This window comes from Eumetopias jubatus, unplaced genomic scaffold, assembly GCF_037043125.1.
Source record: "Eumetopias jubatus isolate StellerSeaLion01/CBP00866 unplaced genomic scaffold, mEumJub1_p1.0 scaffold_4, whole genome shotgun sequence".
Taxonomy (NCBI): domain Eukaryota; kingdom Metazoa; phylum Chordata; class Mammalia; order Carnivora; family Otariidae; genus Eumetopias; species Eumetopias jubatus.
In genome coordinates, this window is record NW_028274810.1 from 70,586,462 (window position 1) to 70,599,932 (window position 13,471).

General features: G+C 40.7%; 1 protein-coding gene across 3 annotated transcripts; it reads right to left on the bottom strand.

The window, feature by feature from the left end:
- Nucleotides 1-5,168: 5,168 nt before the first annotated feature.
- On the bottom strand, nt 5,169-13,428 carry UQCRH (ubiquinol-cytochrome c reductase hinge protein). 3 transcript variants are annotated; one of them, XM_028123431.2, is made up of 4 exons: nt 13,266-13,428; nt 9,845-9,871; nt 8,931-9,092; nt 5,169-5,383 (listed from the first exon to the last, which is right to left on the bottom strand). In XM_028123431.2, the coding sequence occupies exons 1-4, from the start codon at nt 13,317-13,319 to the stop codon at nt 5,351-5,353; spliced, it is 276 nt and encodes a 91-aa protein (XP_027979232.1). In that variant the 5' UTR covers nt 13,320-13,428; the 3' UTR covers nt 5,169-5,350. The 3 variants fall into 3 exon arrangements, with proteins under 3 accessions (XP_027979232.1, XP_087878568.1, XP_087878567.1); XM_088022441.1 differs by lacking the exon at nt 5,169-5,383 and adding an exon at nt 9,203-9,350 and having other exon boundaries at nt 8,933-9,092; XM_088022442.1 differs by lacking the exons at nt 9,845-9,871; nt 13,266-13,428 and adding an exon at nt 9,203-9,345.
- Nucleotides 13,429-13,471: the final 43 nt, after the last annotated feature.

The following is a 13,471-nucleotide window of genomic DNA, read 5'->3' on the forward strand; positions in this document are numbered from 1 at the left end:
AATGAGGGACACCTGGGTGGGTCTTTCTTTAAGCGTCTGCCTTCGGCTCAGGTCATGATCCCAGGGTCCTGAAATCAAGCCCCACATTGGGCTCCCTGCTCAGCGGGAAGCCTGCTTCTCCCTCTCCCACTCCCCTTCCTGGTGTTCCCTCTTTCGCTGTGTCTCTGTCAAATAAATAAATAAAATCTTTAAAAAAAATAATAAAAATCATGAATGGTTGTTGACTTTCTTCAAATGCTTTTCCTGCATTTATTGAGTTGATCATAGGTTTTTTTCCTGCTTTATCGTTAATATGATGAATTATATTGACTGATTTTCAAATGATGAACCAACTTTGCATTCCTGTAAAAAAACATACAAGTTCATGATGAATTATTCTTTTTATATATTGTTACATTCTTGCATTTGTGTTCATGGAGCATAATGACCAGAAATTTTCTTTCTGTAATATTTTTGATTTTGATGTAGGGTAATGCTGAACTCATAAATGAGTTTGTGAACTATCCTTTCACTTCTATTTTCTGAAAGAATTTTTATAGAATTGGTATCATTTCTTCCTTAAATTATTATTATTTTTTAGTTTTATTTATTTAAGTAATCTCTCCACCTAATGTGGGGCTCAAACTCACAACCCCAAGATCAAGAGTCACATGCTCTTCCAACTGAGCCAGCCAGGTGCCACTCTTCCTTAAATTCTTGCGAATTCAGCAGTGAAGCCTTCTGAGACTGGAGTTCGGTGTTTGGCTGTTTTTTGTTTTTGTTTTGCAGGGGTGGGGAGTACAGGGTGAGGAGGAAGGGAAGGTTTTTAATTATGAGTTCAATTTCTTTCGTTGATATAGGGCAGTGATTTTCAACCAGAAATGATGCCCCTTCCCCAGGGGACACTTGGTAACCTCTGGAGATATTTGGGATTATTATAACTAGACAGTGCTTCTGGCATCTGGTGGATAGAAGCCAGGGATACTGCTGCAAACCCTATGCCCCCACACAAACAATTATCTAGCCTAAAATGTCAAGACTGCTAAAATTTGAGAAACCTTGATATAGGGCTATTTGAATTTTCCAATTCTTCTTGTAGCAGTTTTAACAATTTGAGACTTTTATTTTATTTTTTAATATTTTATTTATTTGACAGAGAAAGACAGCGAGAGAAGGAACACAAGCAGGAGGAGTGGGAGAGGGAGAAGCAGGGAGCCCGATGCGGGGCTTGATCCCAGGACCCTGGGACCATGACCTGAGCCAAAGGCAGACACTTAATGACTGAGCCACTCAGGCGCCCCAACAATTTGAGACTTTTAAAGAATATGTTCATTTCATGTAAGTTGGCATATTTCTTCCTTTAGTGTGTTTAGCACGGAGCGTCAAACTACAGCACAGGCCAAATTCAGCCTTCCACCCATTTTTTAAATACTGCTTTATTTTTACACAGCCACACCTTTAATTTACTGTGGTTCCTTTACTACTACAACAATAGAGATGAATGGTTGCTCTAGAGATAATATGCCCCACAATCCAAAAATATTTGCTATCTGAATCTTTACAGAAAAAAGCTGCTGACCCGATTTATAGGATCTATAGTAATGTCCCCTCTCTCATCACTGATACTGGTAATTTGTGTCTTCTCCCTTGGGTAATTTTATCAGCCTACCTAGAGGTTTATTTTATCGAACTTTACAAAGAAACAGTTTGTGGTTTTGTTGGTTTTCTGCTTTTCTATTTCATAAATTTCTTTGTAATTTCTTTCTACTTAATGTGTTTTTATTGCTAACTACCTTTTAAATAAATTTTTTAAATAAGATAAAATACGTATTCTATTACCCATTTGTTTCTTTTAAGTTTTTTTTTAAAGATCTTATTTGACAGAGACACAGAGAGAGAGCACAAGCAGGGGGAGCAGCAGAGGGAGAAGGAAGCAGCAGGCTCTCCGCTGAGCAAGGAGCCCTACCCGGGGCTCAATCCCAGGACCCTGGGATCCTGACCTTAGCCAAAGGCAGATGTTTAACAGCTGAGCCACCTAGGCACCCCTTGTTTCTTTCAAGTGTTTATTTATAGAATTTATATCTAGAATTTATATATAACATATAGTGTAATGTTTGCTTCAGGAGAATTTAGTGATTCATCACTTATATCACTTATATAACACCCAGTGCTCATCACAACAGGTGCCCTCCTTAATATCCATCACCCATCTAGCCCATCTCCCACCTACCTCCCCTCCAGCAACCCTGTTTGTTCTCTATCAGTAAGAATCTCTTATGGTTTGCCTCCCTCTCTTTTTTCCCTTCCTTCCCCTATTTACCCATTTATTTACCATTTCTGGGACTGTTCATTTATTTATTTAGATCAGAGTTTCCATTTAGTATCTTTTTTTTTCCTTAAGAACTTCCTTTAATCTTTCTTAGAGTCCAAGTCTGCTAACAATGAATTCTCTCACCTTTCATTTGTTTAAAACATCCTAATTTTTTCATTTAAGGATATTTTCACTAGATATGGAATTCTGGGATATTTACTTCTTTCAACACTTTAAAGATGAGTTTTCTTAAGAGAAGTGGGTAGTAATTTACTGTTGTGCCTCTATATGTAATGCATCTTTTCTCTGAGATTTTATCACTAGTTTTCAGCAATTTGGGGATAAGTGACTTGATGTGATTTCCTGTTTATTCTGGTTGGAGTCTGTTGAGCTTCTGGGAACTGAGTTTATAATTTTCATTATACTTGGAAAATTTCAACCATTACTGTTTCTAAATTTTTTTTAAAGATTTATTTATTTATTGGAGACACAGAAAGAGAGCACAAGGAAGGGCAGAGGGAGAAGCAGACACCCCACTGATCAGGGAGCCCGATGCGGGGCTCAATCCCAGGATCCCGAGATCAAGACCCAAGCTGAAGGCAGACGCTCACCCGACTGAGCCACCCAGGCACCCCTCAAAATTTTTTTTTTCTGTTCCAAAACATCAATTTCTCTTTCATTTATAACATTCCTTCAAATAAAGTAATTTGGTATATTTCAAAAAAAGTAATTTTGGTAAAAAAAATTTTTCTCTCTTCCCTCCAATCCCCCCTCCCCCTTCTGGGCCATTTGGTATTATCTCACAGCTTACCTTTTCCTTGTTCATCTATTTTTAGTGTTTCTTTTTCCCTTGTGCTTCAAGTTTTTATAGTTTCTGCTGCTGTGTCTTCAAGAACATCCAAGCACACCTATTCTTTTTCTTCTTCAGTGTGTAATCTTTTGCCAATCTTAAGTGAATTTTAAATTTCAGACATTGTACTTTTTTTTTTGAGAAAGAGAACATGCAAGTGGGGGCAGGCGGAAAGGGAGAGAATCTTAAGCAGACTTGGCGCTGAGCAAGGAGCCCATCTGGGGCTCAATCTCACAACCCTGAGATCATGACCTGAGCCGAAACCAGGAGTTGGACACTTAACTGACTGAGCCACCCAGGCGCTCCCAGATATTGTACTGTTAAGCTCCAAAAATTCTATTTGATTCATATTTTCCACTTCTCTCATTATTTTCATTTCCATTATTTTCCACTTCTCTCATTATGTTCATTTCCATTAAATCTTTGGGTATATTTGTAACAGTGCTTTCAAAGTCCTTGTCTACTATTTTATCATCTTATCATCATGTGTGTTTTTATTGACTATTTTTCTCCTGGTCACATTTGCCTGCTTTTTTTGCATGTCTAGCGATTTTTTATTGAATGTTTGGTATAAAATTTACATTGTTGAATGCTGGATTTTGTTGACGTTTTTTAAAACGTTTTGGATTTTGTTCTGGCAGGCAGTCAGGTATTTTTGTGAATCAGCTTGATCCTTTCAAGACTCCTTTTTAAGATGGGGTATAGCCTATCTTGAGAGGCCTCTTTCTAGGGCTAATTTTAGCCCTACTGCTGAAACGCCCTCTTCTGGAGTTCAAGTTCAATGCTTGTTCATTGAACAACAGGTGTTCAACAAGTTCAATAGAATTCCCCACATTAGCTGGTCAACACTCAAATATCTCCCAGCGTTCTGTTAATTTTGGACATTATTCAGTTTACAGGTACTCAGTAGTTCATTGCCTGGCTACATGGAGCTTTGCCCTATTCATTTGCAGCTTAATATTTAGCCAACCGACTCAAGCATCCTCTAGGCAGAATTCTGGAGCTATTTCTCTGGGTAATTCCTCCTTTCTGTGATAACACTAACACTAGAATACCATTCATTAAAATCTGAGTAATGAGTTTAGGGATGTTCACTGTAAATTTTCAGTTTTGCTGTATGTTTGAAATTTTAATGAGATGTTTGGCAATAATCGGATTACATACAAATACAATGCCACCATTTATAAAGTTATTTGTGAGATTATACATCACCATGAAATGGGTTCTAAATCAGAAGTGGCTGTGAAATGCTGGCTATCCCTGTAGCTAGAACAATAGATTGAGACTGCTTCTCCCTCTGCCCCTCCCCCTACTCATGCTCTCTCTCAAATAAAATCTTACTTTTTTTAAGATTTTATTTATTTATTTGACAGAGACACCGCAAGAGAGGGAACACAAGCAGGGGGAGTGGGAGAAGGAGAAGGAGTCTTCCCCCTGAGCTGGAAGCCCGAAGCAGGACTCGATCCCAGGACCCCGGGATCATGACCTGAGCCGAAGGCAGACACTTAACAAATGAGCCACCCAGGTGCCCCATCAAATAAAATCTTTTTTAAAGAAAAAAGCAACCTTGTTGGACACTGAGACCAAAACTGTCAAAAGACACTTCTGTGGTAGGAGACTTTCATATCGACTGGGTAGCCAATAAAATTAAGTCATCCATCACTGTTCATTTTAACTGTGATAATGGCATGAAGGTAAACTTTGTTAGTCCTTATCATTAAGAGATACATACTTGCGGATGCCTGGGTGGCTCAATAGGTTAGGCGTCTGCCTTTCGCTCAGGTCATGATCTCGGGGTCCTGGGATCGAGTCCCGCATTGGGCTCCCCTGCTCAGTGGGGAGTCTGCCTGTCCCTCTGCCCCTACCCCAGCATGTACTGAATCTCAGATAAATAAATCTTAAAAAATAAAAATAAAAGAGATACATACTTGCTGGGTGATGGGTACATGGGTGTTGATTATTGTTCTACCTAGTCTTAAGTCTGAGATTTTCAAATAAAAAAAAAAAAAAGAGGAAAGGAGGTAGGTCTGCAGATCACTGGACTTTATTAAGAGGAAGCACTGCTAATTACATAGAAGCTACTTGCCTAAGCCAAGATCCATGAGGTTCACACGAACGTACAGTTACACAAATAAGAAACAAATGGCATGGTCGAAACCATGAAATATCCTGATGCCCGGATGATGAAGGCTGGGGTGAAGCATGCACATTTATTTCAAGCTGTTAAAGAGTTTGTGGGCCACCTAGATGGGGGAAAGAAAAGGATGTCATCAACTGGCAGCTTTAACGTCATAGCTTACAAGGTCCTTCATGATCTGGAGCACTACTGCCTCTTCTCTCTCCACAGCCTTCCCACACACCCATACCCCTCTTGAGCCCTAGTGAACTACCTTCAGTTACCTGAATACTACCTCCCTGCTACCCAAAACTCTCTTTTCTACTTTTTAAAAACTCTTTTATCTTTCCTTTAGAACTTAAGTTTGCATGTCATTTCTTGTAAGCTTTCTCTAAATAAACTCCTATCCCCACACAAATCTGTCCCTCCTCATTCTTCCCCAAAGAAACTTATACCTCCCATATCACAGGGTTTATTAACGTAAAAATATTTATATAACATCTACTATACACCAGCTACTGTTCTAGGTGCTGAGTGAGCTATAATGGTAAACCAGGCAGTATCTCTGTCTCTTAAGAAACTTAGAGACTAATAAGAGAAACATATACATAAAGTAAACTTCTGACAGTGATGAACGCTCTGAGGAAAATAAAAGGCGGGGGGGAGCATAGCAGCTTTAAATAGAGGATTAGTGAAGGCCATCCTGAGAAGGTTATACCCAAAAGAGTTAAGTATTCTACTTGTCTTCTATGCTGGTTCAACTAAGTGAAGGAAGGGACCATGCCTATCTCATTCCTACATCTCAACCCAGTGCTTGGCTCATAAAAGTATTTAAATAACATACAATTTACCATTTTAACTATATTTTTTTTAAGTCTATGACAAACATGGGGCTCAAAATCACAACCCCGAGGGGCACCTGGGTGGCTCAGTCGTTAAGTGTCTGCCTTCGGGTCAGGTCATGATCCCAGGGTCCTGGGATTTAGCCCTGCATCGAGTTCCCTGCTTCACGGGAAGCCTGCTTCTCCCTCTCCCACTCCCCCTGCTTATGGTCCCTCTCTCGCTGTGTCTCTCTGTCAAAGAAATAAATAAAATCTAAAAAAAAAACAAAACAAAAAAAACACAAGCCTAAGATCAAGAGTCACATGCTCCAGTGAACAAGCATGCCAGGTACCCTCATTTTAACGATTTTTAACTCTACATTTCTGTGGCATTAACTCATTGTCCAGCAATTATCAATTTCCAGAATTTTTTCATCTTCCCAAACTGAAATTAAATAATTCCCCACTTCCCCCTCCCTGAAGACCCTGGTAACTACCATTCCACTTTCTATGAATTTGATTATTCTAGGCACCTCATAAGTGGAATGACATATTTGTCTTTTTGTGATTGGTTTATTTTACTTAGCGTGTCTTCAAGGTTCATACAGGTTGTAACATGTCAGAGTTTCTTCCCTTTTTGAGGCTAAATATTTCATTATAGGTATATACCACAATGGACATTTGGGTTGCATCCACCTTTTAGCTATTATGAATGCTACTATGAACATGCATGTACCAAATATCTGTTCAACTGAACAGTCTCAATTCTTTTGGGTATACAACCACAAGTGGAATTGCTGGATCATATAGCAGAGTTTAACTTTTTGAATAAAGTGCTTCATTTCTTTTTATTGCCAAATAATGTTCCATTATATGGATATATTACATTTTATCTATTTATCAATTGATGAACATTTATGTTGTTTCCACTTTCTGGCTATTATGAATAATGCTTCAGTGATTATGTGTGTACAAGCTTTTGTACAGACATATGTCTTCACTTCTCTTGAGTATGTACCTAGGAGAATTACTGGATCATATGTTAACTCCATGTTTAACTTTCTGAAGAACTGCCAGACTTGTCTTCTATAGGGCTACACCAATCTACATCCCCAACAGCAGTGTATGAGGTTTCCAATTTCTCCAAATCACCAACACTGATCAATTTTTTTTAATGATATGGAGAATTATAGATGGATATTCTGTATATAAATTTTCCTTCTTTCCACTAAAATTATGTTGAAAAAGGAATATAATGCCTCTATTCATATAATTAAATGTATCTGGATTCCATTTTTGTTTAAAAATCTGATAGTATAGGGGCGCCTGGGTGGCTTTGTAGTTAAGCGTCTGCCTTTGGCTCAGGTCACAATCCCAGGATCCTGGGATCGAGCCCCGCATCGGGCTCCCTGCTCAGCAGGAGGCCTGCTTCTCCCTCTCCCACTCCCCCTGCTTGTGTTCCCTCTCTCGCTGTCTCTGTCAAATAAATAAATAAAATCTTTAAAAAAATTAATAAATACCTGATAGTATATACAAGAAAACATGGCTATCTCTAGGCAGTATGATTTCAGTCAGAGTTTTCTATCTTTATAAATTATCTTCCTTAATTGTCACAATGTGTTTAATGGGGGCGGGGAGTGCGTGTGCATTTGTGTATTTCCACTGTATATCATAGAATTAAAATACCTATATTGGGATTTTTTTTAAGTAAGCTCTACGCCCAACATGGGGCTTGAACTTAAGACCCTGAGATCAAGAGATGCGTGCTCTACCAACTGAACCAGCCAGCGCCCCTGGGATTGTTGAAGCATATATAAAGTTGGCTGAGTGGAGATCATTAACTTTTTTCAGGGGGGAAAAGACATTTATTTTTTCCTTTTTACCTTTTGACCCCCTTCACCCATTTCTCCCTATGTTTTTGATTATACCCATCCTAGTAGGTATGAACTGGCATCTCATTGTGGTTTTGATCTGTATTTCCCTGAGAGCTAATGGTGTTAAGTACCTTTTCATATGTTTATTAACCACCCAATTGGTTTTAATATAAGCAGTCATATTAAACTTTTGCCTACTCTGTAATTTATTTAAAATACCTGTCATACTAAGAGAGTCAAATACAAATTTACTTAAAAAAGAGAGGGGCGCTGGCTGGCTCAGTCCATGATCCTGGGGGGTTGAGCCCTGTGTTGGGTTGGGCTCTCTGCTCAGTGAGGAGTTGGCTTCTCCCTCTCCTTCTGTTCTGTCTCTCAAATAAATAAATAAAATCTATTTTTTTTTAAGATTTTTTTTATTTGACAGAGTGAGAGAGGGAACACAAGCAGGGGGAGTGGGAGAGGGAGAAGCAGGCTCTCCGCCGAGCACGGAGCCCGATGTGGGGCTCGATCCCAGAACACTGGGATCATGACCTGAGCCGAAGGCAGATGCTTAACAACTAAGCCACCCAGGCGCCCCAAATAAATAAAATCTTTAAAAAAAAAAAAAAGGAAAACTTTTTGGACCAACTACCATGTACACGACATAGTGGAGGATATAAATGCTTTTAAAGAATAGCCTGTTACTTAAAGGTACAAAATCCAGCTTCTCCAATGTTTAGTGGTCCAAGTTGGGACATCATTTCTCTTCTTTAAGCCTCAGTTTCTTACCTGTAAAATGGGACTAATGAGACCTATCTCCAGTGTAAGTAGTAGAATTAGGTAAGATGATTTATGTAAAGTGCTCACCACTGTACCTGATGTAGATGGGCCAGTAAGTAAATGCTTATTGCTGGATCTGCCCCTAGTATGGAAAAGTTGTCAGCACCAAGTCTGCCTGGCCACTGTAAGCTTCCCCGTTCCTGACTTTAGGCTGACTTACACAGTGGTCCCTTGCATGCAGGAAGTCAAAGAGCTCCTCGGTGCAATCCTCCTCTGTCTGTGACCTGGAGGATACACGCTGGTCACAGAGCTCTAGCCGCTCCCGAGCCTTTACACATTTCTCCAGCTGTTCGCATTGCTCTCTCACTGTTGTTAGGGGATCCTGAAGGAGAAACACAGAAAAGAAGCAAAATGGGGGTTTTAGGAGGAGACCCACAAACCATCTGCTTTGATTAATACAACCACCAAACCAAGGTGCTGCCTCGGAATTACCGTGCAGAAGGCCAGCTGGCAGAGCCACACTGCCGCCAGAAATGGCAGAATGGGGTCTCCCATTCAATTCTGATGCTAAGTAGTAGGGGAAAGTTTCACATTCCTGCCTTCCAAGGTTGCCAGTATGCACTGAAAGCCTCAGTCCTATCTGAAAAACAAGGTGGTAAAGGAAACCTAGCCAAACTTGAAGTAGATCTGTAGGAGGCCTTACTTGTTAACACAGCATTTGGGATATGTAATGTCTGTGAATTTGAATTCCCCTCATCTGACAGCCAGGCCTATATACCCCTGCTGCCCAGCTAGAAAGGCAATATTAACATGGAGAAGGACTATATAAGAAAAGTTCCTTCCAGAGTCCTTTATTAAACCGCAAATAGCAGACAGATAACTGAATACCAGGCCCTCAAGATGCTACTCTGCTCCCTGACACCATGACTGCAGAAGCTCCAAACCCAGAAAAGACTCAGCTTCCCAGGCCCGCACCCCCCAAACACTGCACAGCACAGGAAGGAAGTATTAAAGGTTTTTTCCATTTCCATTCTCTCCCAGGTGTCAAATAAAGACTCCTTAAAATGGCCTTAGAGTTCATGAAGCTCAAACTTCCTTTTACTGAGATGGTTCCAAACCTGAGACGGCTCTTACCACTAATTCCTCCTCCTCCTCTTCCTCCTACAAAAGGAAAACAAAATTAATGTCAGCAGCAACTTAGGACATATATTCCTAACCATACTGATGTTGTAATTACTGAGGATAAACACTGTATTAATTGTGTTTTTAAAATGTTCTGTATTTTATGACTCTTTGACATTTTAGGGGCTTTGCTAATCCTGGAGAGAAAGCCCCTCCCAGGGGACACACCTTTCATATGTAAACCAACCAATCCAAAACCCTTATCACCAATCACTTCCTTTATCTCCTAGACTAAACCAATTATTGCTCCTGCCCTAATCATCCTGAAGGCCAAGTACCAAACAGCTAGAGACCACCCCTATAGCCCAGAACCCACAGAAATTACTCAAATAATCCAATCCTAAATTTGCCAGAGCTTGCTATCCTGCCTCACCCATTTTTTCCCTCAGAAACCAAGAGTCTGGTTTCCCTTGCTCTCTCCGATGGTCCAGACCCTTCTCCAGGTGGCCGTGAGTGGTGTGGTCTTCCCACACAGGCCATGCCTGTACTCTTACCATACCTAATTAAAACAAACATTTCAACAAGGACACACTATTTCACTTTCATTAGCAACAACCTAGTGTGTAGGGCACTCTAAAGTTTATAAAGTGGGGCGCCTGGGTGGCTCAGTCGGTTAAACTCTGCCTTCGGCTCAGGTCATGATCTCAGGGTCCTGAGATCGAGCCCCACATCGGGCTCCCTGCTCAGGGGGTCTGCTTCTCCCTCTCTCTCTGCCCCTCTCCCTTGCTTGTGCTCTCTCGATTTCTCTCTCAAGTAAATAAATAAAATCTTTAAAATAAATAAAGTTTATAAAGTGCTTTCATATCTGTAATTTGATTAATCACAACAGCCCCTTAAGAGCTCCCGGTTTAGAGATAACACTAATCAGGTATTTTCTTTCTTTTCTTTTTTTAAACTCTATGCCCAACGTGGAGCTTGAACTCACCACCCTGAGATCAAGATTCACATGCTCTATCGACTGAGCCAGCTCATGCCCCAATTAGACATTTTTTGATACAGATTCAAGCTGATGGTCACATGGAACCTATGTAACTTAAAGTATTTTGTTTGAAATTCTGGTAGGCCCTAGTATTACCAGAAATAGCTCAATTTAGTCCTTATATCCCAAAGTTAGGAGGAAAACTAACATTTTTTCTAGACTCTGAACTTGAACTGGGAATATGAAAATGGCCAAACCTAACCTGTTCTTTAGCCAGAGCTTAACTAAAAACAGAGTCACTGCTTTTTGACTTGCTGAACTCCCAGGACTCTAAGTAGACTATCAGCGTAAGTGCATCAAAGGTCTAGAGTCATCACAAGCTTGGAAACACCAACTCCTGCCTATTTACTTCTGATTCAGGTACACAACCTCAAACTTAGTTTCCTTTCTTCCAAGGAGAGCAGTATAAAAAATTCCCTGTGGGAGCATCATTATAGGTCAAAATCTGGGGCACAGCAGAGTCTGATCAATATTTCAACCTGTCAAAAGCAAGCTGTTTGCCTGCCTGCACATACACGTATCCACATTTGGAGGAAGGGAAAGAAAAGGTATATAGGAAAATAAGAACTAGCTCAGCAATCCCTCATTATGTTTTCAAAATTCCAACACAATCTGCTCTATTCTCTACCATGCCCTTTGGGGAAGAGACCAAAGCTCATGAAAGCTGGGAGGACTAAGGCAGGTTTAACTATAACCCATTCTATTTATTCTCACAATTAGCAAAGATCTCTTCTAAACATGAAGATGATTTTTGAGATGTCAAATTCTAGTTTTTCATTAAGCCTTCTTAACCTTGCTCTTTAAAAAAATTCATACTGAAATGTTTTTCCAAAAAATTGAAATCATATTCTGCCTCAGTTAGAAACCTGAAATTAGTATCCTAGAAGCAAGACCTTTGTATCATTTCCCTATTGGCAATGCTACTACACTGATCATTTTGATAATTTTGTGTCAAAAGTATCAGGGCATGTTTTGGAAAAACAAATCCAAATACTAAGTCTGAATATGGACTACTTCAGGTAAAATTTCCAGTCAATGACAAAAACCAAGGTCACACTAAATAAAAAGATTTAATGTCCAAAAAGTATAGGTTCTTCATAAAAGACCTCAGTTTTCTTTCTTTTTTTTAAAAGATTTTATTTATTTGATAGAGGACAAGCGGGGCGGGGGGGGGGGGGAGCAGCAAAGGGAGAGGGAGAAGAAGGCTCCCCGCTGAGCAGGGAGCCCAATGCAGTCTCGATCCCAGCACTCTGGGATCATGACCTCAGCCAAAGGCAGATGCTTAACTGACTGAGCCACCCAGGTGCCCCAAAGTTTTCTTAATTTAAAAAACTGACTACCTTCTTTTCATCTACTGCTATGGAGAGCCCTACTACTGAACTTTCTGGTATACTTCCTGCTGAACTTCCTGAGGCTGGCTCCATTTCGTTCTGTTCCCCTTTCTGAAAATAAGAAGACTAGGAAAAATCAAGGGATAAACTAGTTTCCAACTATTCAGAACCCATAAATCTGGAACAGCTGCTGCGAAGTGACTAGAGAACAAAGGATAGGAAATGGGACTGAAAACCAAAAGCTAGCTGGCTTCTATAAAGCTGTGTAGCACTGTGGCTAAGTCTTGGCTCTGAAACCATGCTGCTTGGGTTCAGGTCCCCACTCCATGATTAAAGCTGTGGTCCTTAGAAAAGATATTTAACCTTTCTATGCTAGTTTTTCATCTGTAAAATAACCATAATAATAGTACCCAATACTTACCCCATAGGACTATTGTGTGGCTTAAATGAATTAGTCATATTAAGAAAACTTGGAATGGTAAGCAGTCAATAAATTACATTGGCAGTCTTACTCTGGGAAAGAGCTCCCTCCTCCATCATCGCAGAATTATACTGCACATTCCTACACTGTCCCCAAATATATCTCCCACCCCCACCCCTACCAAAGAAAAAGAAACCACTTCTTCACAGAAACCAGCGTTTAAGGCCAGATCTCCGGAACCTCCATAGAAGATGTGGCAGGATTCCTGACCTGGGCGGAGAGAAGCACTAAAAGCCGGTCGGCTTGCTCCCTAAACCTGTCAAACCAGGGTCTCAGATCACCTGGCTGACTAAAAATAAAGACACTATTTTTACAAAAGTTTAGGCGACATCATTTTCGCTGTCGTTACACCTTCACCGCATTCACAGAACGGAGAAACTAAGCCCAGAAAAGGGCTAGTCATCTACCTGTCCAAGATGAATAGACAAATTCTGGGGAAGGGTCGAGGGAACCAGCAACCCCGACTGTGCAAAGTCTAGGGGCGAATCCAGGGCCAACAGGGCCCCGGGTATGTTTTGGCGGGGTAGGTCTTCAGCCTCTGGGCAGTGAAGAGGGTCTGTCTAGTCGGTCGCCTTCCCTTACCTCCTTGGGATCTCCGGACCCGGTCAGCATCTTTCGCTCGTCCTCCAGCCCCATGTGCCGCTACAGTTCTGAATTCAACACCAACACCAACAGCAACAGCGGCACCTATTCCACTTCAGGATCAAGAAGGACTTGTAAGGGTCACTCAGCGGATATCCGGCGATCTGGCCGGAAGTGCGGCAGACTCGTCGTAGTCGTGAACACAC

Coding starts and splice junctions, on each gene's coding strand:
- UQCRH (XM_088022441.1), bottom strand. CDS start 13,319: ATGGGGCTGGAGGACGAGCGAAAGATGCTGACCGGGTCCGGAGATCCC. Junction 9,351..9,844: donor AGGAGGAGGAGGAATTAGTG/GTAAGAGCCGTC, acceptor CTTGTTTTTCAG/ATAGGACTGAGGCTTTCAGT. Junction 9,093..9,202: donor GCCAGCTGGCCTTCTGCACG/GTAATTCCGAGG, acceptor TTTCTCCTTCAG/GATCCCCTAACAACAGTGAG.